Source organism: Dendrobates tinctorius, unplaced genomic scaffold (assembly GCF_039654945.1).
Source record: "Dendrobates tinctorius isolate UK_male_01 unplaced genomic scaffold, ASM3965494v1 ptg000070l, whole genome shotgun sequence".
NCBI classification, from domain to species: Eukaryota; Metazoa; Chordata; class Amphibia; order Anura; family Dendrobatidae; genus Dendrobates; species Dendrobates tinctorius.
In genome coordinates, this window is record NW_027361738.1 from 46339843 (window position 1) to 46358727 (window position 18885).

General features: G+C 42.9%; 1 protein-coding gene across 8 annotated transcripts in view; it reads right to left on the minus strand.

The window, feature by feature from the left end:
* The window catches only part of DIP2C (disco interacting protein 2 homolog C), a 535770-nt gene that overhangs the window by 203205 nt on the left and 313680 nt on the right, over nucleotides 1–18885 (minus strand). For all 8 annotated transcript variants that reach the window (XM_073581626.1, XM_073581624.1, XM_073581625.1 and 5 more), the window contains 2 exons: nucleotides 12911–13002; nucleotides 3231–3341 (listed from right to left, as the gene is read on the minus strand). In XM_073581626.1, the coding sequence (XP_073437727.1) occupies nucleotides 3231–3341; nucleotides 12911–13002 (203 nt within the window). The remainder of the gene's footprint in view (nucleotides 1–3230; nucleotides 3342–12910; nucleotides 13003–18885) is intronic.

Below are 18885 nucleotides of genomic sequence, written 5' to 3' on the forward strand. Positions count from 1 at the left end.
CTTGTGTCAGCTGACCTCAACGTGAATAAGTGCAGAGCAGGACAGGGCCCCCGACTGTCCATGGGAAACCATATAGATAAACATCTAGTTCAGAAAAGGGGGCCATGCCCCTGTTGGTGCAAAGTACAAAAAACTACAGCAAAACCAAAGAAATGAGCCGGAGCGTAAATTGGTACACATGCAAAATGTAAGCGCACATTCACATCGAGACTTCTGTCCTGCTCTGCCCTTATTCACATTGAGGTCAGCTGTAAGGTTGTAATACTAGAGACAGGATAGGACTGTCCCGATTGGGTACACCTTGTCGCGGTGAAATGGTTTTAATGCTTTTTTGGTCAAAGTGAAGTAACTTGGTGGACGGTGTTATGTACATGTAGCATTAATATTTACTTACTATATGGTATACGCTCAATTTGGTTTTTTTTCATGAAAAAAGGAAGCTGGCGTTTCCTGAAGTGGCCTACTCTTGGAAGGCCTGGCAGCTTCGCCCACCTGAAAAAGAGGTTGTGTGCACATGCCCTTACGGACATTTCCCAAGTTTAGGATATTGATGACCTATTCTTAGACTAGCTCATCAATATCAGATCAGTGGGATCTGGCACCAGCACCGATCAGCAGTTTTCAGCCCCGCCAGCAGTCGGATCAGCACAGCTCTTTTCCCTGTGCAGCAGTGGCCGGTGCTGAAGACTGCAGCGCCTACTGAACTCAATGGCAGCTGATCTGAAGCACCCGTGAACGACAACTACACAGTGAATGGAGCGGTGTTGATCTGGACTTGTTCAAAGTATACATCTGAACATTAATGGAGCTGAGAACACCTGATGGATAGTGGGGCAAGAGTCGACTCTTATATTGATGAACTATCCAAGGAATAGGAGAGCTATAATAACACTTTAAAAAGTTTTCCTTGATTCTTAATACTGATTGCATTAATACACAGCACGTGTATCAGCCATCCTTCTTCACTTAGACCCCAGTCAAATCTAATAGGCGGGCACTGCGTCATATATCAGGTCATCCTATAGTCAATCTCTGGGCCAGGAGACAATATCCAAAGTAAAAACATTATCTAATACAAAATTAGCTGCATAATTTACATTGGAGAAGAAGAGGAATAAAAAACATGACAAATGTGATGTGTTTCTCTGCTGCAAGATGCATATTTTAGGATAATCTCGCCGTTCGCCATCTTCTCTGCCGCGGGCTACATGTCCATGTGAACACTCACAGACTTCTATCAGCCCCGCAGCACCAAACTGAGCCGGGAAGACTGAAGCTAATTCTTCATCTATGTAATGCACAGTGACTTTGTGAATATGTGACATTAAAAGAGAAGCAAATTCATCTCAGATCAGTTTTTCTGGATTAATTTAAAATTGTGTTTGAGGCGCAAACACTTCTTCAAGTCAAATTTCCAAAATCACATAGGTTTGAAATAAATAAAAGGGAACATGAAGATTCAGATGGGAATGAAAATAAAACAGAATAATCAGGTTTAAATGGATTATCTGGGATTGTACAAATTGTCACCAATCTATAAGATAGCTGTACGATTCAGATCTCTGTCTGCCACTCATTCATCTCTCCCAATTCCCCCATACACTATATGGTTGCATGTTGAAATTCAAAGTCCCCAATCTTTCTCTGTTAGGAAGACTTGGGGAGGCCTCCATACAAATTATATGGTGGACCAGTAACGCCACAATTGGATGGATCGGATTACTTTTCTCTTTAATGTTTATGGGGACCATCAATTTTAGAGCTCTGTGTCCAATTGAATGGGGAAAAGGCTGTAATACCGCAAACCGCCACTACTAAAAGTACAGCGCTGTGTCTGCCAGAATGGTCCCATCAATCAGTTGGATCATTCAGAGTAGGACCACCAAAGGATAGGTCATTTCACAGTCCTTAAAACTCTCTTACACCTTTTTCTTCTAGTTTTTATAATGACCACTAATCTTAGACTGTAGGAAGCCAAAATAAATGGTGTTTGGTGGCAAATTAAACCTGGTGATCACTTATGAATTACTACCTATTGAGTAAATAAAAAGTTAACTTCTTAAAAGGAACATTCCAAGACTGATGGGAACTTTTATAGGTTAGGGAATCATAAAAGACCAAAAACAGAATCCTTGGGTCCTCTACCGTCCATGAGGTCCTACAGTAGGCATGGGACAGAGTATTAGTTATCAAAGTAGTGCTCCTTTTAGAGTTAATGTCCCATGGATTTCAATGCATCTTCTGTGTTAAAACCATGTGAATAGTGCCGATAAACCACCTCCCATTAGTTTGGATGGGAGATCAGTGCAGGTTCGTAGGACCTTGGATTTTTCCCATGTGGTTTTCAAAACGTCGACAGACCTCTACAGTACTCTTGTCATGATCCAGTCCAGAGTTTGTTTTCTGCCATCTTCTCTTTGGACTGGTCATGCGGGGGGGTTAATCCCCTCTGCCTTGTTCTGGAGCTAGCTGGGCTATTTCAGTCCTCTGCGGGCCAGCATCAGCTATACTGCAAGCTTTCAAGCTAGTGCCTCTGACCTGTATTCCTTTAGTGTTCCTTCTGCCCCTGATTACCTGGACTTGTCTAGGACTTGGCTTGATCTCTGGACTCTGCTTCTGGTTTTTCCATTTCTGATACCACGCTTTCCGACTGGCTTTTGACCCTCTGGCTTGTACCCTGACCACGTCTTGCGTTTCTGATACCACGTTCCCAGTAGGTCCTGACTATGCAATTCTTACTGTCTCCCTTGGTGCTTCTGCTCCTGACAGTTGCTGCCTTCGGCTAGTCTGACCACTCTTTCGTTACCTGTGACACCTGTGCTGTTGCTCTGTGTTACTACGCTGTGTGTGTGCAACCTCTCTTCCCTCACCAGCACCCCCTGATGGAGGTTGCACTGTACAGCACTACGTTACAACTCTACCTCGTATATTCGATTTTGTGCTCACAAAATGTTGTATTTGTGCTATATAGCCACCAAAATAGCACATGGTAGAGATGGAAGCAGTTATGAAAAGAGATATTTTTTTCTATTAAATGCGACATATCTGAAGATAATGATACGATTGCTCCCAATATTATACCAACGCCTATGAAAGTTAGTGGTTCTTTCATACAGACCTTCTGACCACCAGAATTGAGTTTGGAAATCTCTTACAGTATATAACACGGCACTATTATTAACAGTATTAACTACATAGCGGCATTCACTAATGGGGTCACAGCACCTCACCTTCCTTGTAAGTGGCACTTCAATGGGAACGGGAACAACTTCAGCTAATAGACAGCCATAAAACGCTACCATAAACGCAGCAGGATCATTATTTGGAAAAACGAGGGCCACCTACAAGAACAAATAGGTAGTTAAACGAGGAGTGGAGGCAATTAAACAAGTCTGAGTGGGTCATGGTGTATGTGGTGCAGAGTAAGGAAAGGGCAATGCATCAAAAAAGGATTAAAGTTGGAGTATATGACATGAGAACACTTCCTTGGGTCTTTGCCACTATCAGAAATTGTTCATTTACGACCAGCAGCAAGTTAGGCAATGGATGGGAGCTGCAATGCGGAAATCACATTCTCTGCAAGAGGTCTACTTGAAGTTTTCAGAAATAGTTTGTGGAACTCCACACCTTATCAATGGAGACAGGACACTGGGAACTTGGGGCGACCATGACGCCATTTCTTTTCTGGAACGTATGGACTTACCCCTGATGATGCTACTCACAGCGGCGTTTCCATTCAAGCACCAATCTGGTATTTGTTACGGCACATTTATGACTACAGCAATAAACACTGATACAAAGTATTTTTCTACAACATTTCTTTATACAGAAAACTTTAAATAGTTGCAGTGCACATATATGATCCATCACCAACCGTCCCGAATTGAAGTCAGTCCATAAGACCTGTGGAGATATTTTGTGGACCTTCCGTTTAGTAATAGGCGCAGATGGCAGTTTCTGCGGAACATGGCTGAAAAGGAGCCGTGAATACTTCTTATGGATGACTTCACTTCGGAGAGATTGGTGACGGATCTTTTTTGGATAATATATTTGTACTGCAACTTTTTGAAGTGGGGATTATGGTTGGATTACATATTACGGCATAGAGAGACTATCTCTGGTACATTGTTAAATGAGGCATTCCATATACTGTTAATAGAAAATTTTTGCTATGCAATTTGAGAGCAGCATGATGTAGGGCCAGAGACATTGATTCCAGCGATGTGTCACTTACTGGACTGTGTTTTGCTGTTTCAATAAAATCAGTGTTTTATCAGCAGGAAATGATCACTACAGGACTAGGTGTCTGGTGCCTCCAGGTCCAACCCTGCACCACCAACGATTGTCAGCTCTCTGTCAATGTTCAGTGTACACAGAAAGCTGCCAATCAGTGGTGTGGGTGGGGATATACAGGCTCAGCATTCTGAGCACTGCTAGACTTGCAGCAGAGAAAACTGTGATTGTATCAAAAATTACAGCATGCAGACCAGCAAGTGACACATCGCTGGAATCATGGTCTCTGCCTCTACATCATGCTGCTCTCAGATTATATACCAAAAATGTGCAGACAGATTCCATTTAAGAAGGGTCAAAAGTCCTGAAGATCTACGACTACGCCAGAGCAGTGACAGTTTTTGACAAATATTATCATTCAGTTGCTGTCATGAAATGCATCCAACTGACAGTAAGACATTGCATTGTTCTACAAGGGAGGAGGCCAAGAAAAAACCAAAGAGCTCTGAACTCCAAGCTGCCAAGCAAGAGCTCATCCATAAGGCTGTGTTATTATAACTCAGATTTTTTCAAACGGAATCAAGAAAACTTTGCTCACAAAAAAACTTTGTTAAACGGTTTGTCTGCTGTGAAAGGACAAGATCTGATATGAGCCTCAAACTCTTAATCTACAGCTCACACACCAAGCCAAAAAATGACTATGTGCACAAAGCTGAAATGCTGGGGGCACAGCTAGACGGGGTGCGGCGGTTACTGTCATACCTTGGGGCTGAGAGGCTCTGTCAGCTCTCCTAACATTTCTATGTTAGGGTGTGTTCACACGTTGCGGTATTTGCTGCGTTTTTTTTCCGCAGAGAAACCGCAAGGTGAAATATTCCTGCGGATTACTAGTCTTTGCTGAGCGGAATTGATACAGGTTCTTGTGCGTTTTGGCAGTGTGGGTTGGGAGAGGGAGAGAGAGAGAGAGAGAGAAGCAAAAACCGCAACGTGTGCACACACCCTCAGAATCTAACATTGTGCAATATCTTTGATATTATTTTGGAAATCTATCATTGACAACCAGGTGTTACCAGGTGCGAGGAGGTGTCCCTGAACACTATTAGGCTAGGGTCACAAAACCGCTTTTCTCTCATTGTTTCTGATTGTGCTAATCACACTCTGATCCGAGTGAGATGCAATCCGAGTGAGATCCGAGTGTGATTCAGAGTGTGATCCAGTGTGTGATCCAGTGTGTGATCCAGAGTGTGATTCAGAGTGTGATATCACAGTGTGATCCAGAGTGAGATCAGAGTGTGATCCAGAGTGAGATCATAGTGTGATCCAGAGTGAGATCAGAGTGAGATCCAGAGTGTGATCCAGAGTGTGATTCAGAGTGTGATTCAGAGTGTGATTCAGAGTGTGATTCAGAGTGTGATATCACAGTGTGATCCAGAGTGAGATCAGAGTGTGATCCAGAGTGAGATCAGAGTGTGATCCAGAGTGAGATCAGAGTGTGATCCAGAGTGAGATCAGAGTGTGATTCAGAGTGTGATTTAGGGTGGAATCAGAGTGTGGATCAGAGTGTGATCATATTGTGATCCAGAGTGTGATCCAGAGTGTGATCCGGAGTGTGATCCGGAGTGTGATCCGGAGTGTGATCCGGAGTGTGATCAGAGTGTGATCCAGAGTGTGATCAGAGTGTGATCCGGAGTGAGATCAGAGTGTGATCTAGAGTGTGATCAGAGTGTGATCCGGAGTGAGATCCAGAGTGTGATCCAGAGTGTGATCCAGAGTGAGATCCAGAGTGAGATCCAGAGTGAGATCAGAGTGTGATCCAGAGTGTGATCCAGAGTGTGATCCAGAGTGAGATCAGAGTGTGATCCGGAGTGTGATCCGGAGTGTGATCCGGAGTGTGATCCGGAGTGTGATCAGAGTGAGATCAGAGTGTGATCCGGAGTGAGATCAGAGTGTGATCCGGAGTGAGATCAGAGTGTGATCCAGAGTGTGATCCAGAGTGTGATCCAGAGTGTGATCCAGAGTGTGATCCAGAGTGTGATCCGAGTGAGATCAGAGTGTGATCCAGAGTGTGATCCAGAGTGTGATCCGGAGTGTGATCCGGAGTGTGATCCGGAGTGTGATCCGGAGTGAGATCAGAGTGTGATCCAGAGTGTGATCAGAGTGTGATCCGGAGTGAGATCCGGAGTGAGATCAGAGTGTGATCCAGAGTGTGATCAGAGTGTGATCCGGAGTGTGATCCGGAGTGAGATCAGAGTGTGATCCGGAGTGTGATCCGGAGTGTGATCCGGAGTGTGATCCGGAGTGTGATCAGAGTGAGATCAGAGTGTGATCCGGAGTGAGATCAGAGTGTGATCCGGAGTGAGATCAGAGTGTGATCCGGAGTGAGATCAGAGTGTGATCCAGAGTGTGATCCAGAGTGTGATCCGAGTGAGATCAGAATGTGATCCAGAGTGTGATCCAGAGTGTGATCCGGAGTGAGATCAGAGTGTGATCCAGAGTGTGATCAGAGTGTGATCCGGAGTGAGATCAGAGTGTGATCCAGAGTGTGATCCAGAGTGTGATCCGGAGTGTGATCCGGAGTGTGATCAGAGTGAGATCAGAGTGTGATCCGGAGTGAGATCAGAGTGTGATCCGGAGTGAGATCAGAGTGTGATCCAGAGTGTGATCCGGAGTGAGATCCGGAGTGTGATCCGGAGTGTGATCCGGAGTGTGATCCGGAGTGAGATCCGGAGTGAGATCCGGAGTGAGATCCAGAGTGTGATCCAGAGTGTGATCCGGAGTGTGATCCGGAGTGTGATCCGGAGTGTGATCCGGAGAGTGATCCGGAGAGTGATCCGGAGTGTGATCCGGAGTGAGATCCGGAGTGAGATCCGGAGTGAGATCAGAGTGTGATCCAGAGTGAGATCAGAGCGTGATCCAGAGTGTGATCCAGAGTGTGATCCAGAGTGAGATCCAGAGTGAGATCCGGAGTGAGATCAGAGTGTGATCCGGAGTGAGATCAGAGTGTGATCCAGAGTGTGATCCGGAGTGAGATCCGGAGTGTGATCCGGAGTGTGATCCGGAGTGTGATCCGGAGTGAGATCCGGAGTGAGATCCGGAGTGAGATCCAGAGTGTGATCCGGAGTGTGATCCGGAGTGTGATCCGGAGTGTGATCCGGAGTGTGATCCAGAGAGTGATCCGGAGAGTGATCCGGAGTGTGATCCGGAGTGAGATCCGGAGTGAGATCCGGAGTGAGATCAGAGTGTGATCCAGAGTGAGATCAGAGCGTGATCCAGAGTGTGATCCAGAGTGTGATCCAGAGTGAGATCCAGAGTGAGATCCGGAGTGAGATCAGAGTGTGATCCGGAGTGAGATCAGAGTGTGATCCAGAGTGTGATCCGGAGTGAGATCCGGAGTGTGATCCGGAGTGTGATCCGGAGTGTGATCCGGAGTGAGATCCGGAGTGAGATCCAGAGTGTGATCCAGAGTGTGATCCGGAGTGTGATCCGGAGTGTGATCCGGAGTGTGATCCGGAGTGTGATCCGGAGAGTGATCCGGAGAGTGATCCGGAGTGTGATCCGGAGTGAGATCCGGAGTGAGATCCGGAGTGAGATCAGAGTGTGATCCAGAGTGAGATCAGAGCGTGATCCAGAGTGTGATCCAGAGTGAGATCCAGAGTGAGATCCGGAGTGAGATCCGGAGTGAGATCCGGAGTGAGATCCGGAGTGAGATCAGAGTGAGATCCGGAGTGAGATCAGAGTGTGATCCAGAGTGTGATCCAGAGTGAGATCAGAGTGTGATCCAGAGTGTGATCCAGAGTGTGATCCGGAGTGAGATCAGAGTGTGATCCGTAGTGTGATCCGGAGTGTGATCCAGTGTCAGATCAGAATGTGATTCAGACTGTGATTCAGAGTGTGATTCAGAGTGTGATTCATAGTGTGATCCAGAGTGTGTTCCAGAATGAGATCAGAATGTGATTCAGAGTGTGATTTAGGGTGGAATCAGAGTGTGGATCAGAGTGTGATCAGATGGTGATTCAGAGTGTGATTCAGAGTGTGATTCATAGTGTGATCCAGAGTGTGTTCCAGAATGAGATCAGAATGTGATTCAGAGTGTGATTTAGGGTGGAATCAGAGTGTGGATCAGAGTGTGATCAGATGGTGATTCAGAGTGTGATTCAGAGTGTGATCCAGAGTGTGATCCGAGTGAGATCAGAGTGTGATCCAGAGTGTGATCCAGAGTGTGATCCGGAGTGCGATCCGGAGTGTGATCAGAGTGAGATCAGAGTGTGATCCGGAGTGAGATCAGAGTGTGATCCGGAGTGAGATCAGAGTGTGATCCAGAGTGTGATCTAGAGTGTGATCCAGAGTGTGATCCGGAGTGTGATCCGGAGTGTGATCCGGAGTGTGATCAGAGTGAGATCAGAGTGTGATCCGGAGTGAGATCAGAGTGTGATCCGGAGTGAGATCAGAGTGTGATCCGGAGTGAGATCCGGAGTGTGATCCGGAGTGAGATCCGGAGTGAGATCCGGAGTGAGATCCAGAGTGTGATCCGGAGTGTGATCCGGAGTGTGATCCGGAGTGTGATCCGGAGTGTGATCCGGAGTGAGATCCGGAGTGAGATCCGGAGTGAGATCAGATGGTGATTCAGAGTGTGATTCAGAGTGTGATTCATAGTGTGATCCAGAGTGTGTTCCAGAATGAGATCAGAATGTGATTCAGAGTGTGATTTAGGGTGGAATCAGAGTGTGGATCAGAGTGTGATCAGATGGTGATTCAGAGTGTGATTCAGAGTGTGATTCAGAGTGTGATTCAGAGTGAGATCCGGAGTGAGATCCGGAGTGAGATCCGGAGTGAGATCCGGAGTGAGATCAGAGTGAGATCAGAGTGAGATCCGGAGTGAGATCAGAGTGTGATTCAGAGTGTGATCAGAGTGAGATCAGAGTGTGATCAGTGAGATCAGAGAGTAATCAGAGTGTAATCAGAGTGAGATCTGATTTTCTTGGAGGTGGAGAAAAATAAGGTTTCTCCACCTTCTCTATATTGTCAGTCCATGAAAATCAAATCACAATCAGAATTTATCCGAGTGTGGTCCGACTTTTTCTACGGACGAGTAGAGTTGAATGGACGAGTGACATAAGATTTTCAGAGGCAAATCGGACATGTGCACAGCTCCATAGAACAACATAGCACTCGTCTGATTTTTATGGTCGTGGACTTGTGTGCACGAGCCCTTACACTGTCCAAATAGTAACTGTCCAATTGCTGACAATGCCAGACTGTGTAAGGACCCATTGATAAGGTAAAATGTTGACACTGAGTTGTCAATCAATTTATTCATACAATTTCAGGAGGAATAGCAGAGGAACAGCACCAAGCAGAAAACCAAGGAAAAGGGCTGGGGATTGTTATTTTATAAGGCATACCCTTATTTACCAACATGCACATGTCATGTTACGCCTATTAAGTAAAAAATTCCTGGTTTCAGATAAAAAAAAAAATGTGTAAAGAAAAAGGAAAATATCAAATTATTCCACTTCAACCTTGTATTTTCACATGGTAAAACAAAAACCTTCCGTCTTTTTGCTGTTAAATAGACAGAAGCCGGTACTTTGTAATTGTGGCCCCAGAAATATGAGAGCTTTGTAGTTACACGAGCCGTAATTAAAACGCCGTCTTTGGAATTGTATTTTCAGAAGGAAATTAAAGGTTTAGGCCGGTCTCACTCCCACAATGGGTGGGAAACAACAGAAAAAGTCGTTTAACGGCTGGAGTGTATTTATTCTACAGAGACCGAGCAATGTGTTTGCCTGGATTCCATCTGCACTGTAAGTCCTCGCTAAATCTGCCCTTTCTGGGAACAGAGCTGTGAAATTACTACGTGTTAAAACGTAATTATGCCTTTACAGTGCAGTGACAATTCGTAGCAAGTGAAGAGAAGCGGAGCAGAGACCTCTGTGTCATCTTCTCATTTAAAGATTTTCAAGATTTTAAGGGTTTTTTAGCGTCATCAATGAAAGTCTTAAAAATCTATCATTACGAAGTGAGAAAGTCTACGGCCATGTGATATATTTAAAGGGAGCGTCCGGTCTTATGTGCGGAGTATTACTAATTCAATGCTTGAAAAAGTGTCGATTCAGAATGAATAAAAGGACAATAAAAAGGACTATAAAAAGAGAAATTCTGTCCTCCGAGAACTGAAGCCACAGATACAAATATTATTTGGTGCCTGAATACGAAATATCAAAGCCAGAAGCTTGTTACTCTTCCGTCCTGCCCAATAGTAGGACAGGAGCTTTGTCAGAACTATTGCTCCCAATTTGTCAGAATTCTGGCGTAAAAAGCTTTGAAAAGTCTCCAAATTTTGGCAACTCTTACTCCCAACTGCGGAAGATTGCCGGTCATGATGAATCGGGGCCTTGGGCTTTAATTCTTCACCGCTTTAGGAGATCTACTTGCTGTCAGTGAATTAAAATATATTTTTTTTAATTTCAAGTGCTTGTAAAATTATATCTCCAAGGCCTGCTTCACACTGCGATTTTCCCATTTTTTCTTTTTTTTTTCTAATAGCCTCAAATTTTTAGATCATAGCAAAAAAATAACATTTGATCCATTGTAAAACTAATGCAAATAGAGGGGCATTCCAAAGCAAATATATCTGTCTTGTTTCTAACATACACGTTGCACCCATTTTCATCTTTTTTAATTTTAAACAGAGATGAGGTTTTTTGCTTGTTTTTTTTAAACGACAAGGGGGCGGGGTGTTAGGATATCACGTGAATTGTTTTCTGGGAAGAAAGAAAAAAAACAAAATCTGTTTGCATCATCTTACATAGACTGTGACGTTCTAAAAAAATCAAAAGGAAAAAATAGAGTAGCCGCAAACCACCAATTAATTTAAAAACCATTTATTGAAACAATACACGTAACATAATTACTGTCAATATATAAAAGTGTCAAATAAGGACGAATAATAATGGAGAGCAAGAAATAGATCCAGCATATAAAACAACTCACACCTATATAATCAAGCTCATATATAATAAAGAGTACGATAGCCATAAGTATAAAGTGAGACAAGAGAGATAGGTCGTGTATAAAATTGCTGAGGGAGGATCAACACTAGACCTCCAACACTGCCCCGACGCGCGTTTCACGTGTAGTTTTCTCAAGGGGAGGTGTATAAGGAACATTGTGTGTTGTTTTATATGTTGGATCTATTTCTTGCTCTCCATCATTAGTCCTCCTTATTTGACACCTTTCTATATTGATGGTAATTATGTTATGTGTATTGTTCCAATATATGTTTTTTCAATTTATTGGTGGTTTGCTGCTCCTCCCTTTTTTACCGTTTGATTATAATGTTTGGAACACTCCATTGCTTGATCATGCGGTACTGATTTATTGTGTAGGAGGACGCTAAACCCTTGTCCTTTTCCTTGATAATGTTTTTGTGCCATATGAATTTTTCTCATTGAGGTTATAAAAAAAAAAAAAGTTTATTTTTTTTGATTTTTGCTTAAGGGATGAAAAAGTGCAGCAGACCATTTCTTTGCAGAAAAAAACAGACCAAAATGAATACTGTATGTACACACACGGATTTTCATATGACATTCATTTTTTCCCATTGTAATCTATGTAAAGACAAATGTATTCATTTCAATGTTTTTTTTACAGTAGAAATGAATCCGTCAAGTACCCCACAAAAAACATGGTGTGAAACCGGCCTGACACATGCCATAAATGTAAGTGGCCACAAATGTATTCATTATATGGAATCTGTGAGCTAAAATAGCCAGAACTGCAGATGGTTGGTGTAAAGCTCACAGAGGATTTTTAGCTGGTCGGATACAGTCTCTATCAGGGCTCGTGGGCATGACCGGACTTTCGGTCCGAATGCAGTACGACAAAACACTGGATCACACTCAGACCAATGTTATTCTATAAGTACATGCGCATGTCCGATTTTTTTTTTCCTTAGGCCGAGCCTGTCCGATTAAAAAAAAAAAAATCACAGCATGCATGATTTGCACCAGATATTTGGATTGCAAGCGGCCATGCAAGTCAATGTGACTGAGGAAACTATTAAACTGCAATCGGATGACATCTGAGTGCAGTTCGATTTCCATAGGATGACAGAATGGAGAAAGTGGAGACTTTTTTTACCTCCATGTTCACCTCAGAAAAAATCGGACCACACACACTGTCCACACACTCAGATCGGTGTGATTAGCATAATCAGACCAATTTTCGCAGATTAGATACTATACGCTCATGTGACCCCAGCCTTAGAAGGATGGATTTTCAGGATTTAGCAAACATTAATGGGGAAGTATAACATTTTTAATTGAAGCTCATAATGTGCATAATTTTACATCCACTACCACTGAAAGAGTTTTCTGGGACTTTGATATTGATGACCTCCGAGCTGCCGAATCATCAAAAATGTGAGGAAAAATCTGCTGCAAATACTCAACATAGCCTTATAGTTCTCAAAAACCCTTCTGAGAAACAGTTATCCAGTTTACATAGTTTTTGGAGAAAATAGAGGATGATCTTGTGCTTACAAGCTTCCTATCCTCTAATGAACGTATAGTGAATAGAAGTAAAAAAAAAAAATATCCACACACATACAAAAAAAAAAGGCACAAAATCGAGTGGTCCCCAACGCAGTACATAAAGACTCAGTACACAGCATTACCCTATCTCCAGGCCTGACCATCGGCTCCTGCTTGGTTCCCAGTTTATGTAGTATATTGTAGGCAACCTTCATACTTCTAGTCCATAGCTTTCCTGTTAAAAAAAAACAAAAAAAAAACATGTAACAATTAAAATTCAAGGGTAAAAACGAATGATGACAATAATTCCCACCCGGACAATGCTAATGACTGTACACCAATTATTAATTCTGGGCAGTGTCTAATGTCAGACAGCTCCATCTTTGGAGTGACGTCGACTTCTCCGACTTTGTTACAGCATCACCTCCTGCGCGGACTCGGGATAAACATTGTCGTATAGTTATTATCACTCTAAAATGCGATTCTCATCTCTAATAAGTCAGAAATGGAAGAGATTAAAACAGAAGGAAAAGTGGCAGTCAGTATTCAATCTAAAGAAAAAAAAAAAAAGGATTGAATATTTATTTCTGGTGCCTATTTAGTAACACATATTCCACGGCGCGGTACAACGTGTCATCACTTGCATCGGTCTGTGCCCCCCATAGGACACCCTATTATTTGGCCATCTCAGACACACATGGAGCAGCCATTTGATTTTATGTATGTTTTTAATTTTTAAGACTGGAACGAGAATCATGCAAAAAAAAAAAAAGAAAATGCAAATTTCATGCAAACATCGTCTTTGGTTAAATTCACACCTCAGACCCCAGTAATGCGAGAGTGCAGCTACTAGTGCCCAAAAAAGAGAGCGCCAAGGACGAGAGGTCTAACATCTAGTGCAGTGTTTCCCAAGGGTTCCTGGGGTAAATGGACATAAGATGTCACGTAGGCGTAAACGGAGAAGGATGCAATAAAAAAAATAGTCTACAAAGAGTAGCATGCATACCGGGTATGCTGGCTATTAAAGAACCTTGTACCAAACAGCAGCTCTAAAAAAAAGCATAAAATTCAGTACAAATGAGTAAAGTTTAATTTCTTGCCCTTTCCCTTTAAATTTTGAAACTTCTGCTTGTACAAAAGAAATACTGGTTTGAGATAAAAAATAAATAAAACCAATCTGTAAAGGACGACTCTCACGAGCACATAGAAATGTTTATTACACGGAACACGGGTCCGCTTCAGAGAAAGTAGAAAATAAAACTCAAAAATATACAAGAATAATCAGCAACTTCCAATACAGCAAAAAATAAATAAAAAGAAGAAGAAATGCAACAAGATTTAACAGATTCTTCATTTCCAGATATTACTGTTACATGTCAGGCTGGAAGAACATTAAGCCTAGGTCTGGATGTAATCCACCGACAGGTCAAAGCAATAAACAACTCTGAAAAGGAACGCAACATTTCTGAAATGAGAGGTCTTCAGCCGACGGCCAGGAAATAAAAAATGGGGAGAGATTTGGGGAAAAAGGCCAGAATAGAATAAATAGATTCTTGACGGGAAGTGTATAAATAATTATAGATTAGATTTATTCCTAAACTCTTAAATGTGCTCTTCATCCAAAAAAAAAAAAGTCTCAAGTTAGATAACTTACTAATGGATTCCCAATGGTCCAAGAGCTACAACAGCCCCCCTTCTCCACTGTACAAGCAGAAAAGGGGGCTGGTTTATGGATTTAAATGACCAACCAACCCCTATAAAGGGAGCTTGTCATCTGATTTATGTTGCCAGAACCACGGGCAGAATTAATCAGGCCCTGCCAAAATTGTTGAAGTGCACGTCTTAGGTCACGTTCACACATTGAGTATTCAGTCAGTATTTTATATCAGTATTTGTAACACAAAACCAGGAGTGGGACAATCAGACGAAAAGTGTAATAGAAACATGTCACCACTTCTGTATTTATTACCCACTCCTGGTTTTGGCTTACAAATACTGATGTAAAATACTGACCAAATACTGACCGTGTGAACGTGACCTTCCTCTGAAAACATACCATACTTATAAAAGCTGGCCAGGGATTCTGCATCTTGGATGATTAGTCCATGGGTGGTTTCCGGTAGCTTCTCTTTGCCTGATCGGCCTCTCTTTACACACACACATTGGGAGAGATCTGTCAGTTAAGGGGAGCAGAATGAGGAGAAGATGCCAGGGATCTGCCACTGAGGAGTCATACGAGAAGAATAGTCTCCAGCCGCCTATTCTTAGTATGTTTTCTCTGAAACACTGTACAGCTTCACAGTCGACCATATACAACACCGAATAAGACAGATGGCATCTGGTTCGGGCACCATGAATCTCATGACGGGTTCCATTCACTCTCTGTGGAACTGCTGGAGACAATCAGTAGTTGGGAAGACGATCAGAGTGGGAGACACATTGCAGAAGGTGGCATATATACAGCTGACTGGAACATGGGTGAGTGTCTCCTTTCCAATAAGTTAGAGAGTTTGAAAACTCCCGTTTAGAGAAAAAAGATGACTTGGAGATTGTCTAAATTTGAAGTGAGAACTTAAAGTTGTTGTATCTAGAAGGTCCCAACTCAAAGAGTGGAACCACCACGGATCTCCACAATGGAGGTGCAGACAGACAGACATGCATGGCCCCTCTTATCTGTCATGGTGGCCAAGTCAAAACAAGATTAGAGAACCCAAGTTTTGGAGATAGGTGCAGGTTCCAAAGTTGGGACCCACATCTTTTAGACATTTATGGTATGTCTCCTGGATACGCCATTCATTTCTGATCGCGGGACATTTGCTGGTTATGGAGGAAAGGTAATATCATGCGAGAGGACAGTGGCCTCCACAGATGTTAAAAGGAAATAATAAGCAGGTAAAGAGCTATTCTGAAAACTAGAAGGAAGCCAGCTGCTGACCCCTCTGATGATCCCCTGAACGGAGCACGATTTAGGTAAAAATTACGTAACTCTTGGTTTCTCCAACATATCATATGTAAGTAAAGCTCACGTCAGGTCTATTTTAGTAAATCCTTACATTTTTCATGACATTCTGGAGCATCATTTCTTATAAATCCACACGGAGTTGATCATCGGTAAGGCCACATTCACACATCAGTATTTCACATCACTATTTCTAAGTGAAAACCAGAAGTGGACAATCAGAGGATAAGTAGAATAGAAACACATCACCACTTTTGCATTTTTCACTCTCTCCTGGTTTTCGCTTACAAATACTGATGTAAAATACTGACCGTGGCCTAATATTTATTGATAAATTGTCAAAGAGGTGTCTGAGTACACAGACTGACAATGGCGTCACTAATTACTGTAGATCACATCCAACTGCAGGGATACAACCCGAAGCCATAATACCCAGATGTCAATTTAAGGTACGGTCACACTTAGCGATGCACCAGCGATCCCGACCAGCGATATGACGCGGTCAGGATCGCTGGTACATCGCTAAGTGGTCGCTAGTGAGCTGCCACATAGGCAGATCTCACCAGCGACATCGCTGGGGACGGGGGTCGCTACTTACCTGTCACACTAGGCAATCCTGACGTCCTCCCACCCGCGTCCACACGTCGCTCGTCTCCACAGCAGGAAGTTGACGACGAGAAACGGTCCAGGACGTTCTCGTGCGATCAGCTATAACCAGCGGGGGAGCGGGTCGGAGGTAAGTATCACACATAGCGATACCGCTAGCAATATTGCTATAACGTCACAAAAACCGGTGACATTATAGTGATATCGCTAGCAATATCGCTTAGTGTGACGGGGCCTTTATTCATAGATACGGTAATTAGGAAAAATAACAGATGAACAGAAAAATTTAAGTCCTAAGTAAAGGAGAATCTAAAATATATATGTCAGACAACTCATGAGTGATAACCCCTTTTAATCACTTGGCCCTTTATGATGTGTATATTCACCATGAGTACATGTCACTTTGGGCTCCATGATGGATACATCTATTTATGCCGGTCACATGGTATATCTTCTGTGGCGGTGCAATCTGCTGCAAGAGCCCAACTGACGTACTCAGCCAGACCCCTACTGATCCCTGCCAATATCGGTGTTCTCACCAATCTCTCATATGCCTTAGGCTAGTTTCACATTTGCGTCTTTGTGCGCAGCGCATCGTGCGCAAGTAGAAACGCGTGCAAAAAAGCGCATGCGTTTTTGCATGCTTTTGCGCTTTTTACGCGCATGCGTTATAAATGGAGAAAAAAGTACAGTCAGACATTAAGTTTTTATACTCACATTTCAAACAACGTTTCTTTGTGTAGGGGGTGGTTTAAACCAGTGTCTAGACATGTTTACTCTTAAAACGCATGCGCAGGCAAACGCGTGTCCATGTGCACGCCTGCATTCCCATAGACTGTAATGCGTTGTTTTGACAAATTCCGTGCGCAAGCGTACGCATGCGGTTTTTTTACGCCTTCGGGCGGACCCAAAAATGCTACATGTTGCGTCCAGCACGTCTAGACGCACACCTGGAAAAAACGCATGCAAACGCAAGACCATGCGTACGCCATGTTAAACATAGGTACGCATGACCCATGCACATGGATGCGCAGCACACAAAAACGCTAATGTGAAATCAGCCTGGGTCAACAGAGAGGCATATAAGGAGTAGAGAGGCACGTGAAGAGTATGACAGAGGGAGAGTGCTCCCTCTGTCAACCCATCGACTGCTGCTTGCCAGTGGGTTGTTATAGCAGCTGGATGCCTAAATAATAACCTCAGTGTCTTTCATACACCACAGCCTTTCAGAACCCACTGCTTTCCCATTTTGTCTGACCCCAGCTGGAAGACATAGTGCTTCTTGGGGCACCAATCTGGCAGGTGAGCACGGATATTTAACATTTTTATGCCTCACCCTGGGTTCATTCATAAGGGGTCGTCCGCCACTGGATAACCCAGGCAACTTCAATGGGGGTTTTACCAATATGCATTCAGTAAGCCCCCCATTCATAACTATAGGCAGCCAGAGTAACTGTATGGGGGTATTAAGGGAGTGAGGGGATTTGGAGAGTATGCAAGTATGCAGATTAGCGCTCTGATGGCTCTCTCTAGTGATACCGACTATTGGAAGTAGTTGCCCTAAAAGTCAAAGATCGATCCTTTAAAAGGCATTACAATAAGAGTAAAGATTTATCCCAAAGTCTTCTCCAAAAGGAAGAGGCCCCCCATCATCACACAGCTGTTCTGATTCTAGGGGGTACTGTTACTTCCTGTGGCCTATGGGTAAAAAGTACGCAAATTAGCAGCGTCCCAGTTATCTATAGCTTTGATTACTCTATTACATATTCTTTTATAATTTCATGCAAACATCTTTTATGATTCTTAAGGGAAAACTAAACTAACTGGGGAAAAAAAATGGGAAAGGGAAAAGAAAGTAAAATATTTTCCCCACATCTTCTTTCCAGCTCTAACCATCACTTACCAGGCTTTGATTGTAAGGATACCATTAAAATATGAATGACATGTAGAAAACGTAAAATGGTGAATTATTTGCTAACCCTGGCTGTTCCGTAAATAACATTACTATAGTTACAATCATTACTGACGTTGAATATTCAATCTGGGCAATTTCTGGAGAACGTTTTTTTAATGGTTAATATGTGACTACAGCCAGGACTTCAGGACAAAATTAATCTACTCTTTCATTATTTTTTTTTATACCAGAAAGGAAGTTGGAGTGTGAGACTTGCTAATACGATTTGCCTTTTCCCATCTAACGTAAACATTGAGGTCAAGCGAATCAACGTCTTCAAAGTTCCTTTGCCAAAGATTTATTATGGCAGAACCCGAAAAAACATTCCAACCAAACACTCAAGACTCAAGAAAATGTAAAACAAAATTTGAAAACTTTACCCCGAGTTTACGCTCTCCTAATCCTAAAGGGAAAAAAAATCTTGCATATATTTTTACAAGTATTTTATCATGTTTTATTCATTAGTGTTCCTATGAGAAAAATGCCACATGAAAGGTAACACCTAAGACACGATGCAGTTTTTGAAAAACTGAGGCAAGCTCAAAGCCTCCCATCATCACAGCCAACCTCTGTCTGCTAAAGGTTTTACCAAAAAACAT